The sequence below is a fragment of the Mirounga angustirostris genome, unplaced genomic scaffold (genome assembly GCF_029215605.1).
Source record: "Mirounga angustirostris isolate CCGP_5_RB_7025 unplaced genomic scaffold, mMirAng1.0.hap1 SCAF_3, whole genome shotgun sequence".
In the NCBI taxonomy this organism is placed as follows: Eukaryota; Metazoa; Chordata; class Mammalia; order Carnivora; family Phocidae; genus Mirounga; species Mirounga angustirostris.
In genome coordinates this window covers 90190193-90212438 of record NW_026991711.1, presented here as the reverse complement: position 1 = coordinate 90212438, position 22246 = coordinate 90190193, and the positions used below count along the sequence as shown (strand labels likewise).

The following is a 22246-nucleotide window of genomic DNA, read 5'->3' as shown; positions in this document are numbered from 1 at the left end:
CTCTTCCATGCTTAACATAAATTCTTATCATATATGAGTACGATAATAATTAGAATAAATGAAGAAAAAATCCTAAAGCATGACTAGGAAGTCTGGCTGTGGATTATTGAGGATAAAACAGAAATAGTTAAGGTTTTAGAATTTTGATTTCAAAAATAGTGATGATCACATAAAAAGTCACAAGTTGTCACCAGCTGTCCAATGCTGTATATATTTTTATGCAATAAACCAAATAAATATGAATAATGTGAGTCTCCATTTATATAAGAAAGACATACTGATGATAGAAAATATGTTACAGGCAAAAAGCATAAAAGGATGAAATCACTCATATTTTCATCGCTCAGAAGAAATCACCACACAAATTTCTCTTCATCATGTTTCAATACTGTTGAGATCAAAGTTTATACAACCTTGCTTTTTTTCACTTAAGAAGAAAGAGGCCTCATGAAATGGGCAGGAGGAGAAATTGAATGGAAATAAAGAGTAGGCTCAGAGTCATTTTGGACTTTTTATTTATTTATTTATTTATTTATTTATTTATTTATTTATTTATTTATTTATTTATAAATGTAAAAGCTCTTCTTAAGCCTCCCTGTCAGTTGTGAGAAGTTGAGAGAAGGTAGTCCAGACTGGGAATTGTGGACAGGTTAGTGAAGACAGAGCTGGTTGATAAAAATGTCCGGAAGGATCTGGCATGTCAGAATCTCTGCTCAAATGCCTCCTCCCAGTGCCTTTCCTCTTTATTGATTTTATGGGTTTTTGGAAACCTTTTTTTTTTTTTTCTGCTACATAATATTCTCAAAGAGCTATGCTTGAATCCCAAGTGTCAGGTGTTCTAAACTTGCTGGATCTCATTCTCCTGAACTATATAATGGCAATTGTGTTATTTATTTCACAAGATATTATGTATGTTTTAAAGTAGGCTGAACTGCAGTATCAAAAAAGTTCTAATGTGCAATGTCTTAAACAACATAGATGTTTAGTTCTTGTTCATATTATTATTCAGGTCAGGCATTCAAGTAGACAGATGCTTGCCTTCATGTGATGATATGGGATTACAGGATCTTTCCATGTTGTTGTTTTGCCATCAACTAGGGCCTTGGTGCCAACTGCGTCCATCAGTCATAGAAGGGGAAACAAGTGGGGAAGAGACCAGTTGGCTTGGAAGTGGCATGTCTTCTTCCTAGTCACATTTTGATTGGAGAGAACTTATTGTTGTGGCTATAAGTATAATAGGATGGAGAGCAGAATTGAAATTAAACTTTACACCTACCACAGAAGAAGAGAAATGGATATTAGGGAAATCAGCCATATCTGCCACTGTATCCACATCTTGCAAAACACTTAATAAAATACATTCCACAATAGATGCTGAGCATGTTCCTTCTCTTCCTTTCCATGAATTTCAGTCTTCTCAGGAAAGTGAAAAAAAAAAAAAAATCAAACAAAAGCTTAACAGCAGTAGCTATTAGGAGAAAATCAACACACAACTTGTAGGATGTGCCTATGACTAAAGTAGGGTCCACCTCACATTCTCCATGTCTTGTGTCTACATGTCCACTTCCATTGATGATAGGCTGTCTGCAATGGGGAGCCAGGACTCAGAAAAGTTCTCGATTACCAAGGACAAATCCCATTGACTCCTTCTGAGATAGTGAGAAAGTAGACCGGGACATTACTAAAATGATTTTCAATGACATAGCTTGAAATCAAAAGGGATTATTGATTAAGTCCTCTAAATTGAAAATTTAATTAACTCCCCAACTCGATACCCTGAGCAAGGTGCTTCACAAAGGTGTTGTTTCCCTCTCATCCCCACCCATGGTATACACATTCTGCCTTTCCAGGATTCCACTCAGTATTTGGAATTTATGAACTCTTGGGTCACTAAAAATGATTATTGACTTCATTATCCCTATGTGAAATGAATACAGAAGACTGAGGCCACACGTCTTCCAACTGAGCAAGAGCTAATATTGATCTTCTGCAAAGCTCCAGTGTATCAAATAATGAACTTCTAGGGCCCAAAAGTTTTTGTCCCATGTAAGAATATTTTTGTGTGCCAAGTATACTGAGTCCCATGTAGATCCGGAAACGTGGCACACTGTCTCACGTCCCTCTGAGATTTTATGTATGCTGTTCCCATGTCCCTGTCTGATCTCTCCAACATTTTCTCTCTTTAACCTTGTTTGCCTGCAACATGGTCCTACTTGCTTCTTCAGCTCTACTGTCTCCCCATCACTGTCTCAAGGCTTTTCTGATTACCTACTGAGACATTCTGTCCTCTGTTTTCCTATCGCACCTTGTGTTTGCCTTTCATAAGCCTTCCCATCACATCACGTCGAACATTTTTATTTGCGTGTCTTTCTTTCTTCAGTACCCAGAATGCTCCGGGTGCTCCATGAACATCGGTCGAATGGATGAGACAGAGTCAAAGATATAGTCAATGATCTTTCATCTTTGTATCCACAGCAAAAATGTCTGGGCCATGGTAGAGGGAGGGATGAAAGTGTAGAGAAAAGAAGGAAGAAAGGAGATCTCAGTCAGGCAGAAGATAGAAAGCATGTTACAAGATTAAGGCTGTAAGAAGATAAAAATAAATAAATAGTACCGGTTGTACTAGGAATCCAGAAAATGGGAACTAATGCCCAAGGAAAGACAGGAAGAGTTATGGAAGGAACAGCGTGGGCTCAAGATGAATCTTGAACCATAAAAGAGAACAGGATGGAAGAGGAGAATGGAAATCAGGCCATGCAAGGACAAGCGGGGCACCACGGGGGGTAAAGACATCTTAGCAGCACACCATTTCATTTCTCTTTGGGAGCTGAGAGTTGCGGCCATGTGGGATGTTACTACAGCTCTCTCTCTGATCTTCTTCCAGGAACTGGCGGTTGGTCTCCAGCAGATTCCAATGCTCAACAGTGGCTCCAGATGGACCTGGGAAACAGAGTAGAGATTACAGCAGTGGCTACGCAGGGAAGATACGGAAGCTCTGACTGGGTGACGAGTTACAGCCTGATGTTCAGTGACACAGGACGCAACTGGAAACAGTACAAGCAAGAAGACAGCATCTGGGTAGGACATCTTTTCTCTTCCAGTGAATGAATCTGAGATATTATAATGGTAACCAGTGAGCATTTCTATCATTTTCCTCTACCCAGATTCTTGGTAGCTTAATAACTGTGGAGTGCCCATTCAGAAATAATTAGATGGTGTATGAGTCCTATCTCCAGCATGGCTCCAGTTCCAACGGAAATTAGGATGCCTGTTGAAAAAAAGTTTCATGTTCTCCTCCTCTTCTGGTAACTTAAGTAGTTCACTGACTGGGTCTCAATTCTTCATCTATACAAAGAGAAGGATACTGCAAGAGTCTGATTGTTAATGAGAATGTATTGATTTATTGAGTATGCATTTATTTACTCACTTGTTCATTATGTACCAGGCACTTTGCACACCTCCTAATGACCCAGCGAGCTCAGTTATATAATCCGACCAAAGCTGAACAATCCCTTAAAATCTCAGCATGAGAATCTGTAGCCTGGTCTGACTTTAAAGCCACTGTGCTCAATAGCTTCCATTCAAGATTTGAAAACAATTAAAAGCTTTAAAAAGACAAGAGGGATATAAAATGCAGAATCATTCTGATATTGGAAACAATCTTCGCCTAGGAAGAGAAGGACAGTGTGCTCTAAGTGGGAGAAAGAACTCCCCACCCCCACCCCGAGGCCCAAACTCTTGACCTCCGGCATAGTGAGAGGCTGTCCCCAGCCCGAGGTCAGAAAGGGAGGCCAAAGGGCGGCTGGGTGGCTCGGTTGGTTGGGCGGCTGCCTTCGGCTCGGGTCACGGTCCTGGGGTCCCGGGATCGAGTCCCGCATCGGGCTCCCTGCTCAACAGGGAGGCTGCTTCTCCCCCTGACCCTCCCCCCCTCATGCTCTCTCTCTCTCTCTCTCTCTCAAATAAATAAATAAAATATTTAAAATAAAATAAAATAAAAAGCACACGTGTAGTAAAGAATACTACATAGCTGGGGCGCCTGGGTGGCTCAGTTGGTTAAGCGACTGCCTTCGGCTCAGGTCATGATCCTGGAGTCCCTGGATCGAGTCCCGCATCGGGCTTCCTGCTCGGCAGGGAGCCTGCTTCTCCCTCTGGCCCTCCCCCCTCTCATGTGCTCTCTGTCTCATTCTCTCTGTCTCAAATAAATAAATAAAATCTTTAAAAAAAATAAAAAAGGGCGCCTGGGTGGCTCAGTCGGTTAAGCGACTGCCTTCGGCTCAGGTCATGGTCCTGGAGTCCCTGGATCGCGTCCTGCATCGGGCTCCCTGCTCGGCGGGGAGTCTGCTTCTCCCTCTGACCCCCCCCCCATGCTGTTTCTCTCTCACTCGCTCTCTAATAAATAAATAAATAAAATCTTTAAAAAAATTAAATTAAATTTAAAAAAAAAAAAAAAGAAAGGGAGGTCAAGGCACAGAGCAAGAGGCACCTGGAGGAGGCTTCAGAAACTCATGCACTAAATAAAATAATTCATTACTTTACATCGCTTACAATTTAAGGAAAAACATCTCCAAATATTTATTTTTCTCTAAATGTACATAAGATTGAAGATTTGGCAATTGATAGAGTAATCTGTCCTTCACATATTCTCCCTACTTGTTTTCCCCATTAAATTAATGCCACCTATGGTTTCAATTGTCTATATTTTTCTGTGTTGGCCCCACCAGTTGAAAACAGATTTCTATTTTATGTTCATCGTTATTTGATAATCGCCATACTCATCAAAATTGCTAATTGAAAATAATAGTAAACTGGGGATTGAGATTAGTTATGGCAGATTGAACCTTGAGAATACTATTATTATCATCTTTATTCTGGGTTGCCTGTAATATTAGGTTGTAATACTTACAGAAAGCACAGGTTTTCTTCATTTTAAAAATTGGATTTTAAGGGGCATTTGGCTGGCTCAGTCAGAACAGAATGCAACCCTTGATCTTAGGATCGTGAGTTTGAGCCCCACACTGCGGGTAGAAATTACTCAAATAAATAAAACTTAAGTTTTTTTTTTTTTTTTAAATAAGGCTTTGGGGGACTATTCTATTTTTTCACTCAATTTTGAAGACTCCATAAATTTTTACAGGTTTTTGTTTTCTTTTGTTTTGCTTTTAGTTTGAAATGAAAAATAAGCACACCTTCCATTTTGAAGAACAATTTTAAGGTTTTATGTTGACTTGAGAAGGACAAATAGATGTGCGATTAATTATTTTCTTCGGCATTTTCAATCAGAACCAGTTGTTTTTCAAAATGAATTGCAGTTTTGAATTCTTTTGTCTAAATATTTTTATTGAGGTATAACTGATACGCAATATTATATTCATTTCAGGTATACAGCATATGATTCAACATTTGCCTACATTGCAAAATGGTTACCACAATAAGTCTAGTTACCATCTGTCACCATACAATACAATTGTCCATATAATATCATTGTCTGTATTCTCCATGCTGTACATTACATCCCCATGACTTTTTTATTTTATAATTGGAAGGTTGTACTTCTTGATCTCTTTCACCCATTTTGTCCATACCCCAAATCCCTCCCTTTGGCAACACCAATCTGTTCTCAGTATCTGAGTCTAGATTTTGTTTCTTTTGTTTGTTTGCTTTGCTTTTTAGGTTCTACATGGTAAGTGAAATCATGCGGTATTTGTCTTCCTCTCATTGACTTATATTACTTAGCATAATACCATCATGGGACATCTTTATCCATTCATTCATTGATGTACACTTGGGTTGTTAGCATACCTTGGCTATTGTACATAATACTGCAATGAACATAGGGGTGCATTATCTTTCTGAATTAGCATTTTCATTTTTTTGATAAATATCCAGTAGTGGAATTGCAGGATCATATGGTCATTCTATTTTTAATTTTTTTGAAGCATCTCCATGCTGTTCTCTCTAGTGGCTGCACCAGTTTGCATTCTCAGCAACAGTGCATGAGGGTTGCTTTTCTCCACAGCCTTGCCAACACTTGTTATTTCTTGTCTTTTTGATAATAACCACTCTGACAAGTGTAAGTGATAGCTTATTGTGGTTTTGATTTGCATTTCCTTGATGATTAGTGATGTTGAGCATCTTTCCATGTACCTGTTGGCCATCTGTGTGGCTCCTTTGGAAAAATGTCCATTCAGATTTCCTGCTCATGTTTTAATCATTTTTTTTATTGTTCTCATTGAGTTGTATGAGTTCTCTATATATTTTGGATATTAGCCCGTTATCAGATATATGATTTCCAAATATCTTCTCCCATTCAGTAGGTTGCCTTTTGGTTTTGTTAATGGTTTCCTTTGCTGTGCAAAAGCTTTTTAGTTTAATGTCCCACTTGTTTATTTTGCTTTTGTTGCCCTTGCGTTTAGAGTCAGATCCAAATATACATATACATATATATATATATACACACACACACACCACTGATGTGAAAGAGCTTACAATTCGTATTTTCTTCTAGGATTTTTATGGATTCAGGTCTCACATTCAAGCCTTAAATCTATTTTAAGTTAATTTGTGTTTATTTTATAAGATATTCATCCAGTTTCATTCTTTTGCATGTAGCTCTCCAGTTCTCCCAGCACCATTTGTTGAAGACACAGTCTTATCTCCATCATATATTTTGCCTCATTTTTCATAAATTAGTTAACCATATATGTGTGGGTTCATCTCTGGGCTCTCTATTTTGTCTCATTGATCTATGTGTCTGTTTTTATGCCAATGCCATACCATATCTTAATTACTATAGTTTTGTAGTGTGGTTTGAAATCAGGAAGCATGATGCCTCCAATTTTGCTCTTTCTCAAAATTGCTATTTGGGGTCTCTTGTGGTTCCATATAAATTTTAGAATTCTTCTTTCTATTTCTATCAAAAATGCCATTGGAATTTTGATAGAGATTGCACTGAATCTATAGACTGTTTTGGGTATCTGGACATTTTAACAAGAGTAATTCTTCAAATCCATAAGCATGAAATATCTTTCCATTTCTTTCTCTCTTCAGTTTCTTTCATCAGGGTCTTATAAAGTTTTAAGTGTACAAGTCTTCCACTTCTTACATTAAATTTATTACTAGGTATTTTGTTCCTTCTGATGCAACTGTAAGTGGGATATTTTTTTTTCTTTCTGATACTTTGTTATCAATTTGTAGAAGCACAACAAATTTTTGCACATAATTGTTATGCCTACTATTTGCAATACTATGTTGAATGAAAATGGGGAGAGTGGACATCCTTAGGAGGAAAAGCTTTCAGCTTTACACTGTTGGAAATGATATTAGCTGTGGGTTTGTTACATATGACCTTTATTATGTTGAAGTCCCTTCCCACTATACCTCTTTGTTGAGAGTTTTTATCATAAATGGATGTTGAATACCATCAAATGGTTTTTCTGCATCTATTGAGTTGATCATATGATTTCTAGCTTTCACTTTTGTTAATGTGGTGGACCACATTGATTTGTAGATGTTGAATCTTGCATCTGTGTGATAAATCCCACTTGATAATGGTGTATGATCCTTTTAATGTATTGTTACATTCAGTTTGCTAATATTTTGTTGAGGATTGTTGCATTTATGTTCATTGGGGATATTGGCCTGTAATTTTCTTTTTTTGTGTTGTCTTTGTCCAGTTTTGGTATCAGGGTAATTAATGCTGGCCTCATAAAATGAGTTTGGAAGCATTCCCTCCTCTTTACTTTTTTGGAAGTTTGAGAATAGGTATTAAATCTTTGAATGTTTGGTAGAATTAACCAATGAAGCTATCTAGTCCTGGACTTTTGTTTGTTGGAAAATTTTTTATTGTTGATTCAATCTCCTTACTAGTAATTGATCTGTTCAGATTTTCTAGTTCTTTATGATTCAGCCTTGGATGAAACTAAGTTTCTAGGAATCTAACCATTTCTACTAGGTTGTCCGATCTGTTGGCGTGTAATTGTTCATAGTAATCTTTAACAATCCCTTTTATTTCTGTGGTATGAGTTGTAACTTCTCCTTCATTTCTGATTTTATTTGAGCCCTCTCTCTTCTTTTTGTGGTGAGTCTAGCTAAAGGTTTGTCAGTTTTGTTTGTCTTTTTAAAGAACCAATTCTTAGTTTCGTTGATGTTTTCTATTGTTTTGGGGATTTTTCTTTGTTTTGTTTTGCTTTTATTTCACTTATTTCCACTCTGATATTTATTATTTCCCTCTTTCTACTAATTTTGAATTTTGTTTCTTCCTTTTTTTTCGAGTTCCTATAGGTGTCAAGTTAAATTCTTTGTGTGAGTTTTCTTTGTTTCTTGAGTTAGGCCTGTATTACTATGAACTTCCCTCTTGGAATCTCTGTTCCTGTATCCCATAGATTTTGGCATGTCATATTTCTGTTTTCATTTGTCTCTAGATTTTTTTCTATTTTGATTTCCTCTATGATCCAGTAGTAGTTCACTAACAAGTTGTTTAATTTCCATTCATTTGTAGTTTTTCTATTTTTTTTTTAAGATTTTATTTATTTGACAAAGAGAGATACAGCGAGAGAGGGAACACAAGCAGGGGGAGTGGGAGAGGGAGAAGCAGGCTTCCTGCGGAGCAGGGAGCCCGATGCGGGTCTCGATCCCAGGACCCTGGGACCATGACCTGAGCCGAAGGCAGACGCTTAATGACTGAGCCACCCAGGCGCCCCTCGTTTGTAGTTTTTCTAGTTTTCTTCTTGTAATTGATTTTTTTAGGATTTTTAATGTTTATTTATTTTTTTATTAGAGAGAGAGAGCTTACGAGTGGGGTGTTGGGAGAGGAGCAGAGGGAGAGGGACAACAAACAGACTCCGTGCTGAGCATGGAGCCTGACTCAAGGCTCAATCCCATGACCCTGCGATTGTGACCTGAGCTGAAATCAAGAGTCGGATGCTTAACCAACTGAGCCACCCAGGTGCCCCTTGTTATTGAGTTCTAGTTTCATACCGTGGTTGTCAGGAAAGATGTTTGATACGATTTCAATTTTCTTGAATTTACTGAGATTTGTTTTGAGGCTTAACATGTAAGATACCCTAGAGAATGTTCCATGTGCATTTTATAAGAATGTGTATTCTGCTGCTTTTGAATGGAATGTTCTATCTATACCTGTTAAGTCCTTCCGCTCTAATATGCCATTTGAGGCTGATGTTTCCTTATTGATTTACTGTCTGAATAATCTATCCATTGATGTAAGTGAGGGTTAAATTCCCCTACTATTATTATATTGCTGTTGATTTCTACCTTTAAGTCTATTAATATTTGCTTTGTATATTGTGTGCTCCTATGCATGGTGCATAGAATTTTATGTTATATCTTCTTCTTTGGATTCTTTTACCATTATGTACTGCCCCCTTTCTCTTTTAGCACAGTCTTTGTTTTACAATCTATTTTGTCTGAGCATAGCTACACCAGCTTTCTTTTGTTTTCCATTTACATGTAATGTTTCTTTCATCCCTTAACTTTCAGTCACTGTTGCTTTATCTCTGAAGTGTCTTGTAGACAGCATATAGAGGCAAGAGGCTCACATGAGACTGACCCAAGCTCATACTGGTGGTACAAGAATACAAAACTACTTTCTATTTCTCTTTTATCACACTTGATTATTTTTTAAGTTTCACAAAATTGATTTACTTTTTTCACTTTAAATGTAAACTTTATTGTAAAAATAATGTTAAGCCTTACTGTTTTATTCACACGTTGCTGAAGTAGGAGTGAGAACACAGCCATAATATTGCACCGTGTTTCTATAGTGTATGGATGGAGTTCAAACTCTGAAACTGCATGCCCATCAAAGAGAGACTCAGTATTTTGCCAAATGTACATATGTAAAATATGATTTGTGCTTAATATTCATTATTATTTCCACAAGATTATACTGCTGGATGAATAGATTACATTGAGAAGTTATATTTACTCATTTTATTTTTTATTTTAAATTTAAAATTAGAAGTAAGATTATAGATTTACCAGAATTAAGCCTGATAAACAAGATGAGAGCAATGGCCAAACAAAAGATTTTTATTAAACTCTCTAAATTTTTCTATTTAACTTTTCATGAAAAGTCAATACCTGAAAACATCAATATCAAATACTGAAATAAGGATGATGTATCATAGAAGTAAAGAATCTCTCGAATGAGACTTTCACATGGTCTTTTGAAGATTTTCAATTTTCAGATGATATGGAGTTTGCAAATTCAGATGAAATTAAGTTAGCAAACAATAAAACTTAGGGCATGCCGTGGATGGATATCAATTTACCAGTACTCAAGATATTTATTTTATTTTATAAAGTTCATTCAGAATGAGAATCCTGAAAATATACCTATCTATACAATGTACAATATCAAATATTCATGCCCTAAAAATCAATTTGAAGAATTTCTGATCTGGCACTGAATGGAATGTTCATGAATGAGGCCACCAGGCAGCCGCTTAGAGATGAATCATGATTTATGAACAAGCCAGAGTTCCCCACTTCACTAAATGATCAGGTGTGAAGGTCTCAGAGACAAACTTAGTGACAATTTTAGTATCTTAGCAGATTTAAAATCTCTTCCTGGTTGGCTTGTAGACATGCCAAGAAAATACAAATATTAAGATTCTAACTCTGAGCAGCAACATTAGCCTATGTTCGGTAAAGTGGATAAATATATTTGGAACAGAGAGACCTCTAATTAAATCCACACAGACCAAAGTCCCATTACCACTCATCTGGAAAGATAGGCCCATAGAAACACTTACTGTCTCAGATCTATGCATGAATTACTACTTCAGTTCTGAGTCCCTCCTGTGTGTGTTCAAACCCTTAATGAATCCACCTATGTTTCCCACATACAGCATGCAAGTGTTCTAAAAACACATTGCCCTCTATGTGCATTGACATGTTCCTTTATTTTCTGATATTTATCACTCTGAAATTTGAAAGACAGCCACTTGTGCCTATGTTTTAGTATATGGTATCCTATTTTTAAATTACTTTATCCACATTGCTCATGTATGTGTACAAGTCAGTTAGGATCCTTTCCTCTTCTCACCTAAGATAGAAGGTCTCCATCTTTTGATCTATTATAAAATTTCAGGAAAATTTTCACTTGTCTTTTTCTTGAGGTCTTTTGCTTCCCCCCCCCACCACCATTTCTGAGTAAACCAACTGTGCCAGGTGCATTAGCTATAGATGCAAAAGCCTTATATGATGATTCAATAATATATGTTTCATTTTCAATATCCTTTCTGATGGCAAGTTTCATACCCATTCCGGCTACAACAGCATATCAGGGTAATGTTTCCAGTTAAAGGACTCACAAGTATTTAATAAGTTCTTATTAGGACAGGGTAAGAAGCAAATGCAAGAATCCTCAACCTTTAAGGTAGGCCCTGACAGTACATGCCAAAAATGCATTTCACTCATCTCAAAGTTAATTTCCATTGTCATAGCTCTGAGATTCCACCACCCTTACCAGATTTCTTGGATGTAAAATGTGATATATATCACAATTATCTTACCCTTTTGTATCCAAGAACTTTACCACCAGAAACCCACAGTGTACATAAGACAAAGCCAAAGTCCCCAAAGTCATCTTACACCTGATCTCCAGGCCCCCATCTCAACCGTATTTAGTTTATAAATAAAATCCTTTTTACTGAGGCATATGGGGTAAAATATTTGCCTTTTCTGACTACTTTTACACATATATGAAAGTGTTCATAAAAACTCTTCCTGTAATTCAACTCTAAGTCCCTCCTGCTTAGAGATTTTAATGTTACCTAAAAATTTCAGTAACTTTTAAACGTCTCCTACTGCATTTTATTTATGATGATGACAGAAAATAAGAACTAGAACCAATGTGTAAGAATCCCAGGTTTTTCAAATTTCTCTTTCTTCTAATCATTTGCCTTTCCCCCCCTAAGTTTAATCCTATTATCAATGTTAAAGCTCTATTCATCTTTGTAGAAAAACGTATTCTACTCATCTTTTCCAGAGATAATCTAATGAGCCCCTCTCAGGTACTGGTTTTAAACCAGTATCTGTTGGTGGTGGATCCCTCAGTATTGACCATGAAGATATTAGTGGTCTGTTTTACCTACAGGTTCACTCACTCCTTCCTAGTCTCCATTTAATTAGGCATTGACAATCAGCCTCTGCTCGATACAGGTCATATATTTTGAGATGGCCCCATTCTAATCAGTCTTCATGCCATAATATAGGAAGTTTCCCTCATGAGGGATGCAAGGGCCACAGTGATATTGACCACTGGGGGAAACAAGAAGCTTAAAAAGTTGAGGTCATGACTAAAGCAAGGAACTTTGCAGTTCTGGCACCTACAAATGAAATAAGATCAGTTCAGAATGCATCCAAAGGGCTGTAGTGAATTGAATTGATTCCTCTGGGGTCTATATTCCAGAGGCCCAAAGCAGTGAAGGGGCTACTCTATCCAGCACTCAATATGAATAGGCACTAGGCTAAGATTACCAAAGATACTGTCTAATACCTTCTAAATAAGCTAAATGAATTGTTTCTATTTTAAGGGGGAAAGTTGAGGTTTAGAAGGGCCAAGGAACTTGGTCCGTATCACAGAAGTAGTAAAGTGATGGACCAAGATGCAAACCCAACTCTGCTTGTCCATAAAGCTTAAGCACCTAAATCACCAGATAACACTTTAGGTAGTGGTTGATGGCATAAGAATTAAAACCCAATAATCTAAGACAAGGGGCTGGTGCAAACTGGGCTGGGATCAGGACACATTCTGGTCCAGTGGGGAAGTAGCCTGCTAAGTGAAACCAAAGTGGAAATTCAAGTTTCATCTGGGCTGAACCAGCATGATGAGCCTTGGGGGAAATCTTGGTGGACATGGCAATGCTCAGAAGGTATCTCTAACATATTACATCTTTAAGGTATCCTTAACACATTACGAGTTTCAGATTCTTCCTGCTTGGCTCTCCAGTCAGTGGTGTGCTAAGAAGGAGGTTTAGAACTAGATTTCCGGCCTATGTCTTCTGTTGATGATTCTGTAAAACAGATCATCAGAACTAGAGTTGGGAGAGACTGATGTATACAATCTCAGAATATGTCCCCCTCGAGTGTTAATGCATTGAAACCCAGTTGTTTGCTCATGCAACTGGTAATGAAAATGTCTACCTCCTCCCCTACAGAATGGTCTTTCAAATCTTTTTTTTCCCTAAAGATTTTATTTATTTATTTCAGAGAGTGTGAGAGATCAAGAGGGAGAGGGAGAAGCATACTCGCCACTGAGCAAAGAGCCCAATGCAGAGCTCAATCCCAGGATCCTGGGTCCATGCATGACCTGAGCCAAAGGCAGATGCTCAACTGATTGAGCCACCCAGGCATTCTTCTTTCAAATCTTCTAACAACTGGAGGCCTTGATTCCTTTCCTTCACTGATGCAATTTCCATTCCAGTAGACCTGCTCACTGATAGCCAGTAACACATGGCAGATTCCATCCTCCTCACTAGCCCATCACTCCCCTCTGAATATACTGTATATTATTGATTATCAGCTTACAGTTTTCTGAAAATCATGTTGCTTCTTCCCAAATCCCTATCAGGAATGTAGTCCTTTATTTTAGAATCCTTTGGCCTGTGTGATAAGGTGGTCTATGATTTCCTATAGCTTTATGGAATCCACCTTTATATAAAGGGCTTGCATATGTTACCCAACACTTTTCTCACACAGAGATCAATTGAAACAATGGACTATACATTAAGCTCATTAGTCCCCTCATTTCACCTTGAGTGACTTCTGAACTCTGGGACATGTTCTCTGATCTTTATGATTCATACACATTTATTTTGCCAATTTGGTCTAGAACATCCTGAGTATCAATCACTGTTTGATATAGTATTTTAAGCCTACCAATTTCAGAAAACAATTCGAGAGTGAGAATCTCATGACCTTCAACATATATCTTTTAAACTCTCATTATACGCCAGGCAGTGTGCTGGGTGTTGGACATAAAAAGGGGGCTTTCGGGTGTGCTTAATCCCTTCCATGGATGTGCAGAACCATCAGGGAGAAGGCAAATGACCCTGAAACAGAACATGTGTGTACAGGCAGCACTGATGGCCATCCAGGAGCATGAAGCTTCGAGAAGGTGTGCTGGTGAGTAGACAGTGCAAGAGACAAGGATGAGTCCAAAGGGCAGGGACCACGTTCAAGTTACTTTGGCTTCCTAGCAACTACAGAAGCCTGTATGACTAATACAAACCCAACAAATATAGGAAGGGAGGAAGAGAAAGTCATAGGAAGGGAGAAATACTCACAACAGGATACGTGCTATAAGCAAAATCTGAAAGGAAGATGCATAAAATATAAACAAATTATTAAAGGAAGATGTATAAGATGTATCTGAGATATACAGAATTAATAAATTTAGATACAAGATTTCCCTGGTCAAATCTATGAGATAAACCTGGAGAGCAAGGCTGGCTAGATATTGTGGACTACTAGCATGCACATATCTTCTTTAGCTACAGATCAGGAAAGTAAGTCATTATGTGTTTATGTACTTTGTTTTGATGCGTTGTTTTCTGTTTTTGTTTTGTTTTGTTTTTTAAATAACAAAGACCACATATAAGAGAATGCCATCAAATATATTTTTCAAGATCTTGTTAATGGTTTTCTCCTTAGCTCTCTCTCATATACATATAAGCTTTTAATGTAGATATTTATTTCATAGTTGGTCATAACTAAAAGCTCAGTTAAGAAGTTAACCAACTAAAAGCTGGTTAGAATGTTGCCTCTGACTTAATGGAGACCACCGGTGCAAAAGTGAGACCAACAGAAACAAAGAGTGAGGAAAATGTGGAGGCTTTTGATTAGAGTCACATTCCAGTTGCACAATTGATTGCTTATATGACCTTGAAAATATCACTTAACCTTATTAATAATGATTCTCCCCATCCATAGCAGGCATATATCTAGAAACTTCCAGGTCTTTTGCATCTCTTCCTCTATACTTCCCTGCTTGGGATTCTTGGTTTATGGGCTGCCCTGTGGATTATAGTAAGAAAGACCTGACAATAAAGCCTGAGTTTCACTAGGGATCCAGCTTAAAACAAACAAGGCCCCCTCAGAGCTTGATATTTCCTGTGAATCATCCCCATAGTTTTGTCCTGAGCACTTTTTGTTGACCTTAGATTCTCTTATCTCTGGATGAGGCTCTGTGGTAAAGGGAAGAAGGAACAACTGGCCAATCAGCATTGTGCAAGCAACAGCTGGTCTTTACCCCAGAATCAGCAGGCTTCCCTCCAGCCCTCTGACTCCACATGAGTCCATGAAAGTTCCACAATGATGCCCATCTGTTTTCCCTTCTTAATGTTAGAATTTGCTGAGTTGTTTCAGAGAACTTCCCAACATGGGGTCTAGCCTCTTTAAGGAGTAAATACTTTCACACATTTACACATGTGGCATTTAAACACATCACATGGACAAGGAGTCGATATGTAGTCTTCAGGATTAATATTCATGTGGACACTTTCTAGGGGAGAGCAGATGTTTGCAGTCTCCTACAAACTGGTTGCATTTGTAATGGGATGAGGTCCAGCCGCTGATCATCAAAGGAAGGAGGATAATCTGGTCAAAATTAATTCTTCTAAACCCCCTGCTATTAAATTAAACTTATTGTTAAAGTCCTCAGCGGTTCACAGGAAACTTGACTTATAAGTGTATTTCCGATATATATATAAACCAGTTAGGTTTTGGAGACACCCACCTTAGATTTGGAGAAATTGAAGTTAATATCTCAACTTTAACATGCAGCAGAGCATTAGATTTTTTTATGTGAATATATTGAATTATTTTAGCAACGTATAATGATTGAGGGGAAGAAATCTAATTAACTACATTTTATTCATTTAGTCTCTAACTATCATGATTTTTTTCTTTTTTTTTTTTTTTCTCCTTAGATTATATCAGTCCTTGAAGTTTGGCAGCTCAAAATTCTATTATGACTTTGATAAATTATTTAATAGAAGTCTCAGTTTCCTCCTCTGTAAAGTGGGTATATGAATGTTCTTACTTAATGTGGTCTGTGAAAGAGAGATTCTCAAAAATAAATGTGCCTCAAAATATGGAGCACTGGGCGTTGTATGAAAACAATGGATCGTGGATCACCACATCAAAAACTAATGATGTATTGTATGGTGACTAACATAACATAATAAAATTTAAAAAAAAAGAAATGTCCCACAGGGCTTAAGGGACAGATTACTGGGCCCTACCTGCCGGGCTTCTAATCCAGTAAATTTGGGATGGGGCTGGGAATTTACATTTGTTAGGAAATCCCAAATAATCCTGTGCTGCTGGTCAGGGACCTTACTTTGAGGACCACCATGTAAACTGTAAATGGGTTAATGTGTGTAAACTCTACACAATGCTAAGTAAATAAAGGTTAGGTATTACTGTCATTACTGAAGGTGGGTATACGTGAGGCATGTGGTGAAGATACCCAGAGGAAACTGGCTCTCAGTTTTCTTCCTTTTGAGCTTTGTACACAAAATGGAAAGCAATCTTTTAAATCTTTTTTTTTTTTTTTAAAGATTTTATTTATTTATTTGAGAGAGAGAGAGAGAATGAGAGACAGAGAGCATGAGAGGGAGGAGGGTCAGAGGGAGAAGCAGACCCCCCGCTGAGCAGGGAGCCCGATGAGGGACTCGATCCCGGGACTCCAGGATCATGACCTGAGCCGAAGGCAGTCGCTTAACCAACTGAGCCACCCAGGCGCCCGGAAAGCAATCTTAAAAGTCATTTTTTTTTTCCCCCAATAAACTAAATACTCAGTGGAGAAAGTAAGATCTCCTTGTGGTTACAGCCAAAGATAGTCACCCACCCAGGCTCATTAAAAACAATTAGCTGGGAGTCCTGGTAGCAGACAGAAGAGCTAGAGGAAGAGCCTGGGGGAGTTACTGACGCCTAAAGAAAAAGGCTCTGGGCCAAAGTCTGAAGCCCCGGGTGCCTACTTGGCTCTAGTCAATGGAAGGATTCCAGGCCTGGCAGGGACCTCAAGGAGACGAAGAGTCTCTCAAGTGTTCTTTAAAAAGTCCAAAAGAAAGCAAGCTTCATTAAGTTTATGATTACAATGATAGCAGTTGATAGTAAAGACAAAAGCATAATCTAGTCAGCACAGTTTCGATTCCTGTTAAGTATCCTTTCCAGGTTTGTTTGCCTTCATGTTAATAAGAAAAAGGAGAGAGAATCAGCAAAATGTGAGTGTGAGCAGGAGTCGATCTTATGTTTCAAATCCCTGGCCAAATGTGACTGATCATGTGGGAGAGCATCCTTCACCCTGTCATGTCACCCAGGGCACTGCTCCTGCCCGAGCAGCTGTCTCAGCTAGAGAAGGAACCGCATGGTTTCACTAAATTTGTCTAGACTCCAGCCTGACAAATAATTCTCCAGTTTCACTACTCAAGAATTATTTGGAAATTAATTTGCAAGTCTATACAAAAAAAAAGAGCAGTGCCTTTTTGGGGGGTCTTATTTTGTTTTTAATTATTGGAAGAAGAGAGAGGGAGTCATAAAAATCAGGCTGGAATTATTTCGGCCTGTGGGAAAGATGTACTTGTAGAAAAAAAAAAAAATCTGTAGCAGAGAATCATGAACCCCCAACATCCTGTCTTATTTGATTGTAATTTAGGATATCAAACATCTGTTAGGCACATTCTGCATGCAGTAAATTAAGCGGACTTCAAGAGTAGAATGTAGAAATTCCTAGTCAAAGGTAAGATAAATGCCTGGAAAGGTACATAATGGAAGAATATGCACAGATGGGCATATAGATGAGAGCATGAAGTTTCTGACTTGTCAGTAAAGTAAGTGCTATGAGATTTTTTTTTTTATTCCCCAGCAGTTATTTTGATCTTGTAATGGTTCTTCCACAGTTTTGTCCTATCTGTCCTCATTTATGACACCCTACAATAATCGGCAGCCAAAGTTCCATGAGTGGACTGCGAAACAAAGTGGAAGGAACCAGTGAGATAAGGACTGAGTCGATACACATGAACAAGTTAGTGCTATGGTCCAAACACACCAGCTGCCTGTGTGTGGTAGCTTCTGTGACTGGGAAAGAGTCTGAGCCAGAGGGAGAAAGAGGAGTGTGGTGTAGGAAGAGAGGTCCCTGATACAAGGCTGCATTTACTCTGAGGGGTGGGAACTTTCTGTCTTCAGTTTCTACGGACAGGCTGCCCCTCACCGTTTCGCACCTAGTGCATATTTCTGTGTGGTGTCATGTTGTGTTTCAGACATTGTGTTTACATGAGAGCTATAAGCACGTGAGAATTTCAGAGGGTAGGTGTGTAAACAGAGACAGCACTGAGCCATCGCTTGGGAAGGGCATCCTAAGCCACCTGGATAAACATAATTTGAGGAAAGATCCTGTGCTTGCCAGCCAAGCTCGGCTTGGAGGCCTGTCACTCAATCCCCACTCCATCAAGCAGGCTGCCCCTACACCAATCATATCACCAAATGCATACATAGCTGGCACCGCTCGGGTAGGTGGCTTCTCCAAGTGCACCCCACGTGGTTCACCAGTGATGACCACCCACTCTGCCAGTGAGCCCCGGTCTTCTCTCTGAGACAGCTCTGGGAGAGACAGATGCTCTGGACGCCCCTGCTGCTCCTTCCTTGGTGGGAATTCTAATCTGTTGCTTCTGATTCCTCCAAACACCTTTTCTTCATTCCACATTTTGTGTTCGACTTTGCTTTTGACATGGATTTCTCACTTAATGAGTCATTTCTGAAACAATTAAATGACAACTCAGTAAATGGCTTTGTCAGTGTCATGCAATGAAAAGCCAAATTATCATGCCAGAGAATGCAACATCGTTCTTCTTATAACATCATAAAGAGGTTTTAAAAATAACTACACAGTCACAAAAAAATGTTTCAGGTATTTAAGTTTGCAAAATCAATAAGAATATTCTGTAAATTTTTTTCTGGAAACTTGAAACCTTACAGGTGACTTTATTTATTCATAAATATATGAATGAAACTGCTGTGTTAAGAGTGTGATCCTTTTATTTAAACTAGAGTTGATAAATTACATTGATATATATGCATATGTATAGATGCATGCATATGAGTATTTAAAGATATATATATATATAAATTTATAGATTTAAATTATATGAATATACTTCTAGATTTAAATATATGTTTGTACATTTACCTTTAAGTGAATTTAAATATATGTGTCGTATATATGTGTATATAGATATATGTCATATATCTTTAAATCTTAGCATGTTTTATCTTGATTTCTCCATAATTATAAATTCTGATCTTTCAAATATTTTACCTGAATGCCAGGTATTAGAGGATTTAGAAGAATTTTGCTCCATTTACTTTGTGTTAAAATGTTGATGTTGGGGGGCGCCTGGGTGACTCAGTCGTTAAGTGTCTGCCTTCGGCTCAGGTCATGATCTCAGGGTCCTGGGATCGAGCCCCACATCGGGCTCCCTGCTCAGCAGGAAGCCTGCTTCTCCCTCCCACTCCCTCTGCTTGTGTTCCCTCTCTCGCTCTGTCTCGCTCTCTGTCAAATAAATAAATAAATAAATCTTTAAAAAAATGTTGATGTTGGAAATAGTTGTCACAACAGTAGTAATACATAAATTATGCCAAATTATTGTAAAGTCTTGTTGCTCATTGCCAAAGTCTTATGAAGGTGAAACAAATGCGTGTAGTACTTTAATGACATGATGGCCAAGCTGGAATCTACCTTTTGTAATAGATGTTACTTTTAAATGAGAGGCACTATTAGATGGGATTGCAGACATAGATACAGATACAGATACAATGATATATATATATATATCAAATATATATATATTTTTTTCTTGCCTGAAACCATCTTTCAAGCATATTAGAAACAATGGCACTAGCAACACATATTGAGTGTCTACCATGAGCCATATTTGTGCTGATAGCTTTTTATAAACACTGCAAAGGAGAGATCATCCCTACTTAGAGATGAGAACAGAGGGCTCCATGATGTTAATCATGAACCCAGCCTGATGTGAGTAGCAAGACTGAGACTTGAAAAAGGCTTGTGTCCTTCCCGTTGCACAACTCATTCATAATCAACAAAAGTACTACCTGCTTCCTAACACAGATGTGGCAGCTGCCTTACTTTAAAATGTAGCAATCACAAGGATTCTTTGAAATAATCATATTTCTTGGGGCGCCTGGGTGGCTCAGTTGGTTTAGTATCTGCCTTCGGCTCAGGTCCTGATCTCAGGGTCTTAGGATCAAGCTCCGCATTGGTCTCTCTGCTCAGCGGCAGGTCTGCATCTCCCTCTCTCTCTCTCCCTCCATGATCTCTCTTGCTTTTGCTCTGTCTTAAATAAATAAATAAAATCTTTAAAAAAAAGAAAGAAAGAATCTTAATTCTCTGTTTCCTCTAATCAAGATGACCCTTGATGAAGGAACATTTTAAGGATTTGTTGAGTGTATTGCTCTGTTGTTCAATGATTTACATGATTTCCTTATTTAAACATGAAAAAGAAGCCAAAGGAAATAAATCAATGTGCTTTGGACATAATTGGGCACTACTATCAGAGTTCTTGAAGACTGGATACTAATAAAGAGAGTGGACTCTAAATTAGTTCTTTTCCACTTAGAACTACCTTTGCTTATTCAACACTAGATACAGTGCTGCCAGTAATGGAGACAGCACCATGGATTCAGATAAGATAATGATGCAGGGAGGCAGTTGACATGCAATGTTACATTAGTCTTAGGTGTACAACAGAGTGATTCAACATCTTTATATGCTATGCTATGCTCACTACAAGTGTGTCCACCATCCATCAGGGAAGGTGGATTTTTGATTCAAACTGGGTCTGGATTACTGTTTCATTTGAGTCTCTTTTAACTTAAGAGTGCTCTAAAAAATTCTGCTTAATGGACAGATTTGGAACATGAACTTTGGATTGAGGCAAATCTGAGTGTGAATCCCTGCTGCTTACTAACACTGTCAACCCTGAGCATCATTTTATGTCTCTGAGCCTTAATGTTCACATCTCTGAAAGTTTAAAAAACCTGCCTCTGAGTGATACAAGAATTCATTGAAGTGCCAATCTATGTAGAACCCTAGTGTCCCTGACATAAAAGAAGCATTCAAATTAGCAATCTGAATCTTTATTGGAAGCAACTTGAATTGTTGACCAAGACTGTGTCCGACTTCCAGAAGGCACCTTTTTTTCCCTTCAAACATAAGGTGAGGGCACCTGGATGGCTCAGATGGTTAAGCGTCTGCCTTCGGCTCAGGTCATGATCCCAGGGTCCTGGGATCGAGTCCCACATCGGGCTCTCTGCTCCTTGGGAGCCTGCTTCTCCCTCTGCCTCTCTCTCTCTGTCTCTCATGAATAAATAAATAAAAATCTTTAAAAAAAAAAAAAAACATAAGGTGATAAGTGCAGTCAACACAGCCCTGCTTGCATTCCCAGTATATGTTCTGGGCCAGTGGCATTTGCCAGTTCTTGAAGCCATGACATACTAGGTGCCTGCTGGTGAGAGACGAGTGGTGCCTTTGAGGCTCTGAATAGCCAAGCATTTCCCCCTTCGGGCCCTGTGCTGCTGCTTGACTTGGTCCCACGATGAATGAAGCATCTGCCATTTTTGTGCACAGACACAGGTTACTAAGTAATAACAGAAAATATAAGTGGGTCTGAAAAAAAAAGTAAACCACCTGGAGGCCCAGGGATTTAACACCAAGCAGATTTTTAGTTACTGATATTTTGTTTAAATCCGTTCCCAGAAAAAATCATGTCAGCATAGTTTAAAAATAAAACCTGGGGCTTGGTTGAGGCTGGATCCCAGAATCTCCGGAACCATGCATCAACATCCATTCTCACAAAGCTAGGTAATAGCAGAGCATTGTTTGTTCATTTCAGAATGAGTTGGCTAGCCAGTCAAAATGAGTCAGTCAAAATACTGACTTTTGCTTGATTTCCAGAAGCATAAGCTTGCTTTGCAATTTGTTTTACTACTGACATAGATTCTTTAACCTCCTTCCACTAAATAAAGATACTGTCACAGCAAAGATTTCCAGGTGCACAAACATGTTGTTACCCAAAGTCTCAGGTAGCAGCAGGTTCTGGACAAAGATATAGGAGATAAGACGTAAAGAAAGGAGGTAGGGAGATATTGGGGAAGTAACAGATTCTGGACAGGGTATAGGAATAGGGACTCAAAAAAGATC

At 38.4% G+C, this 22246-nt stretch overlaps 1 protein-coding gene across 1 annotated transcript in view; it reads left to right on the top strand.

The window, feature by feature from the left end:
* The window catches only part of CNTNAP5 (contactin associated protein family member 5), an 819371-nt gene that overhangs the window by 188261 nt on the left and 608864 nt on the right, over nucleotides 1-22246 (top strand). Inside the window, exon 3 of the mRNA XM_064586403.1 lies at nucleotides 2885-3078. Within this exon, the coding sequence (XP_064442473.1) occupies nucleotides 2885-3078 (194 nt within the window). The remainder of the gene's footprint in view (nucleotides 1-2884; nucleotides 3079-22246) is intronic.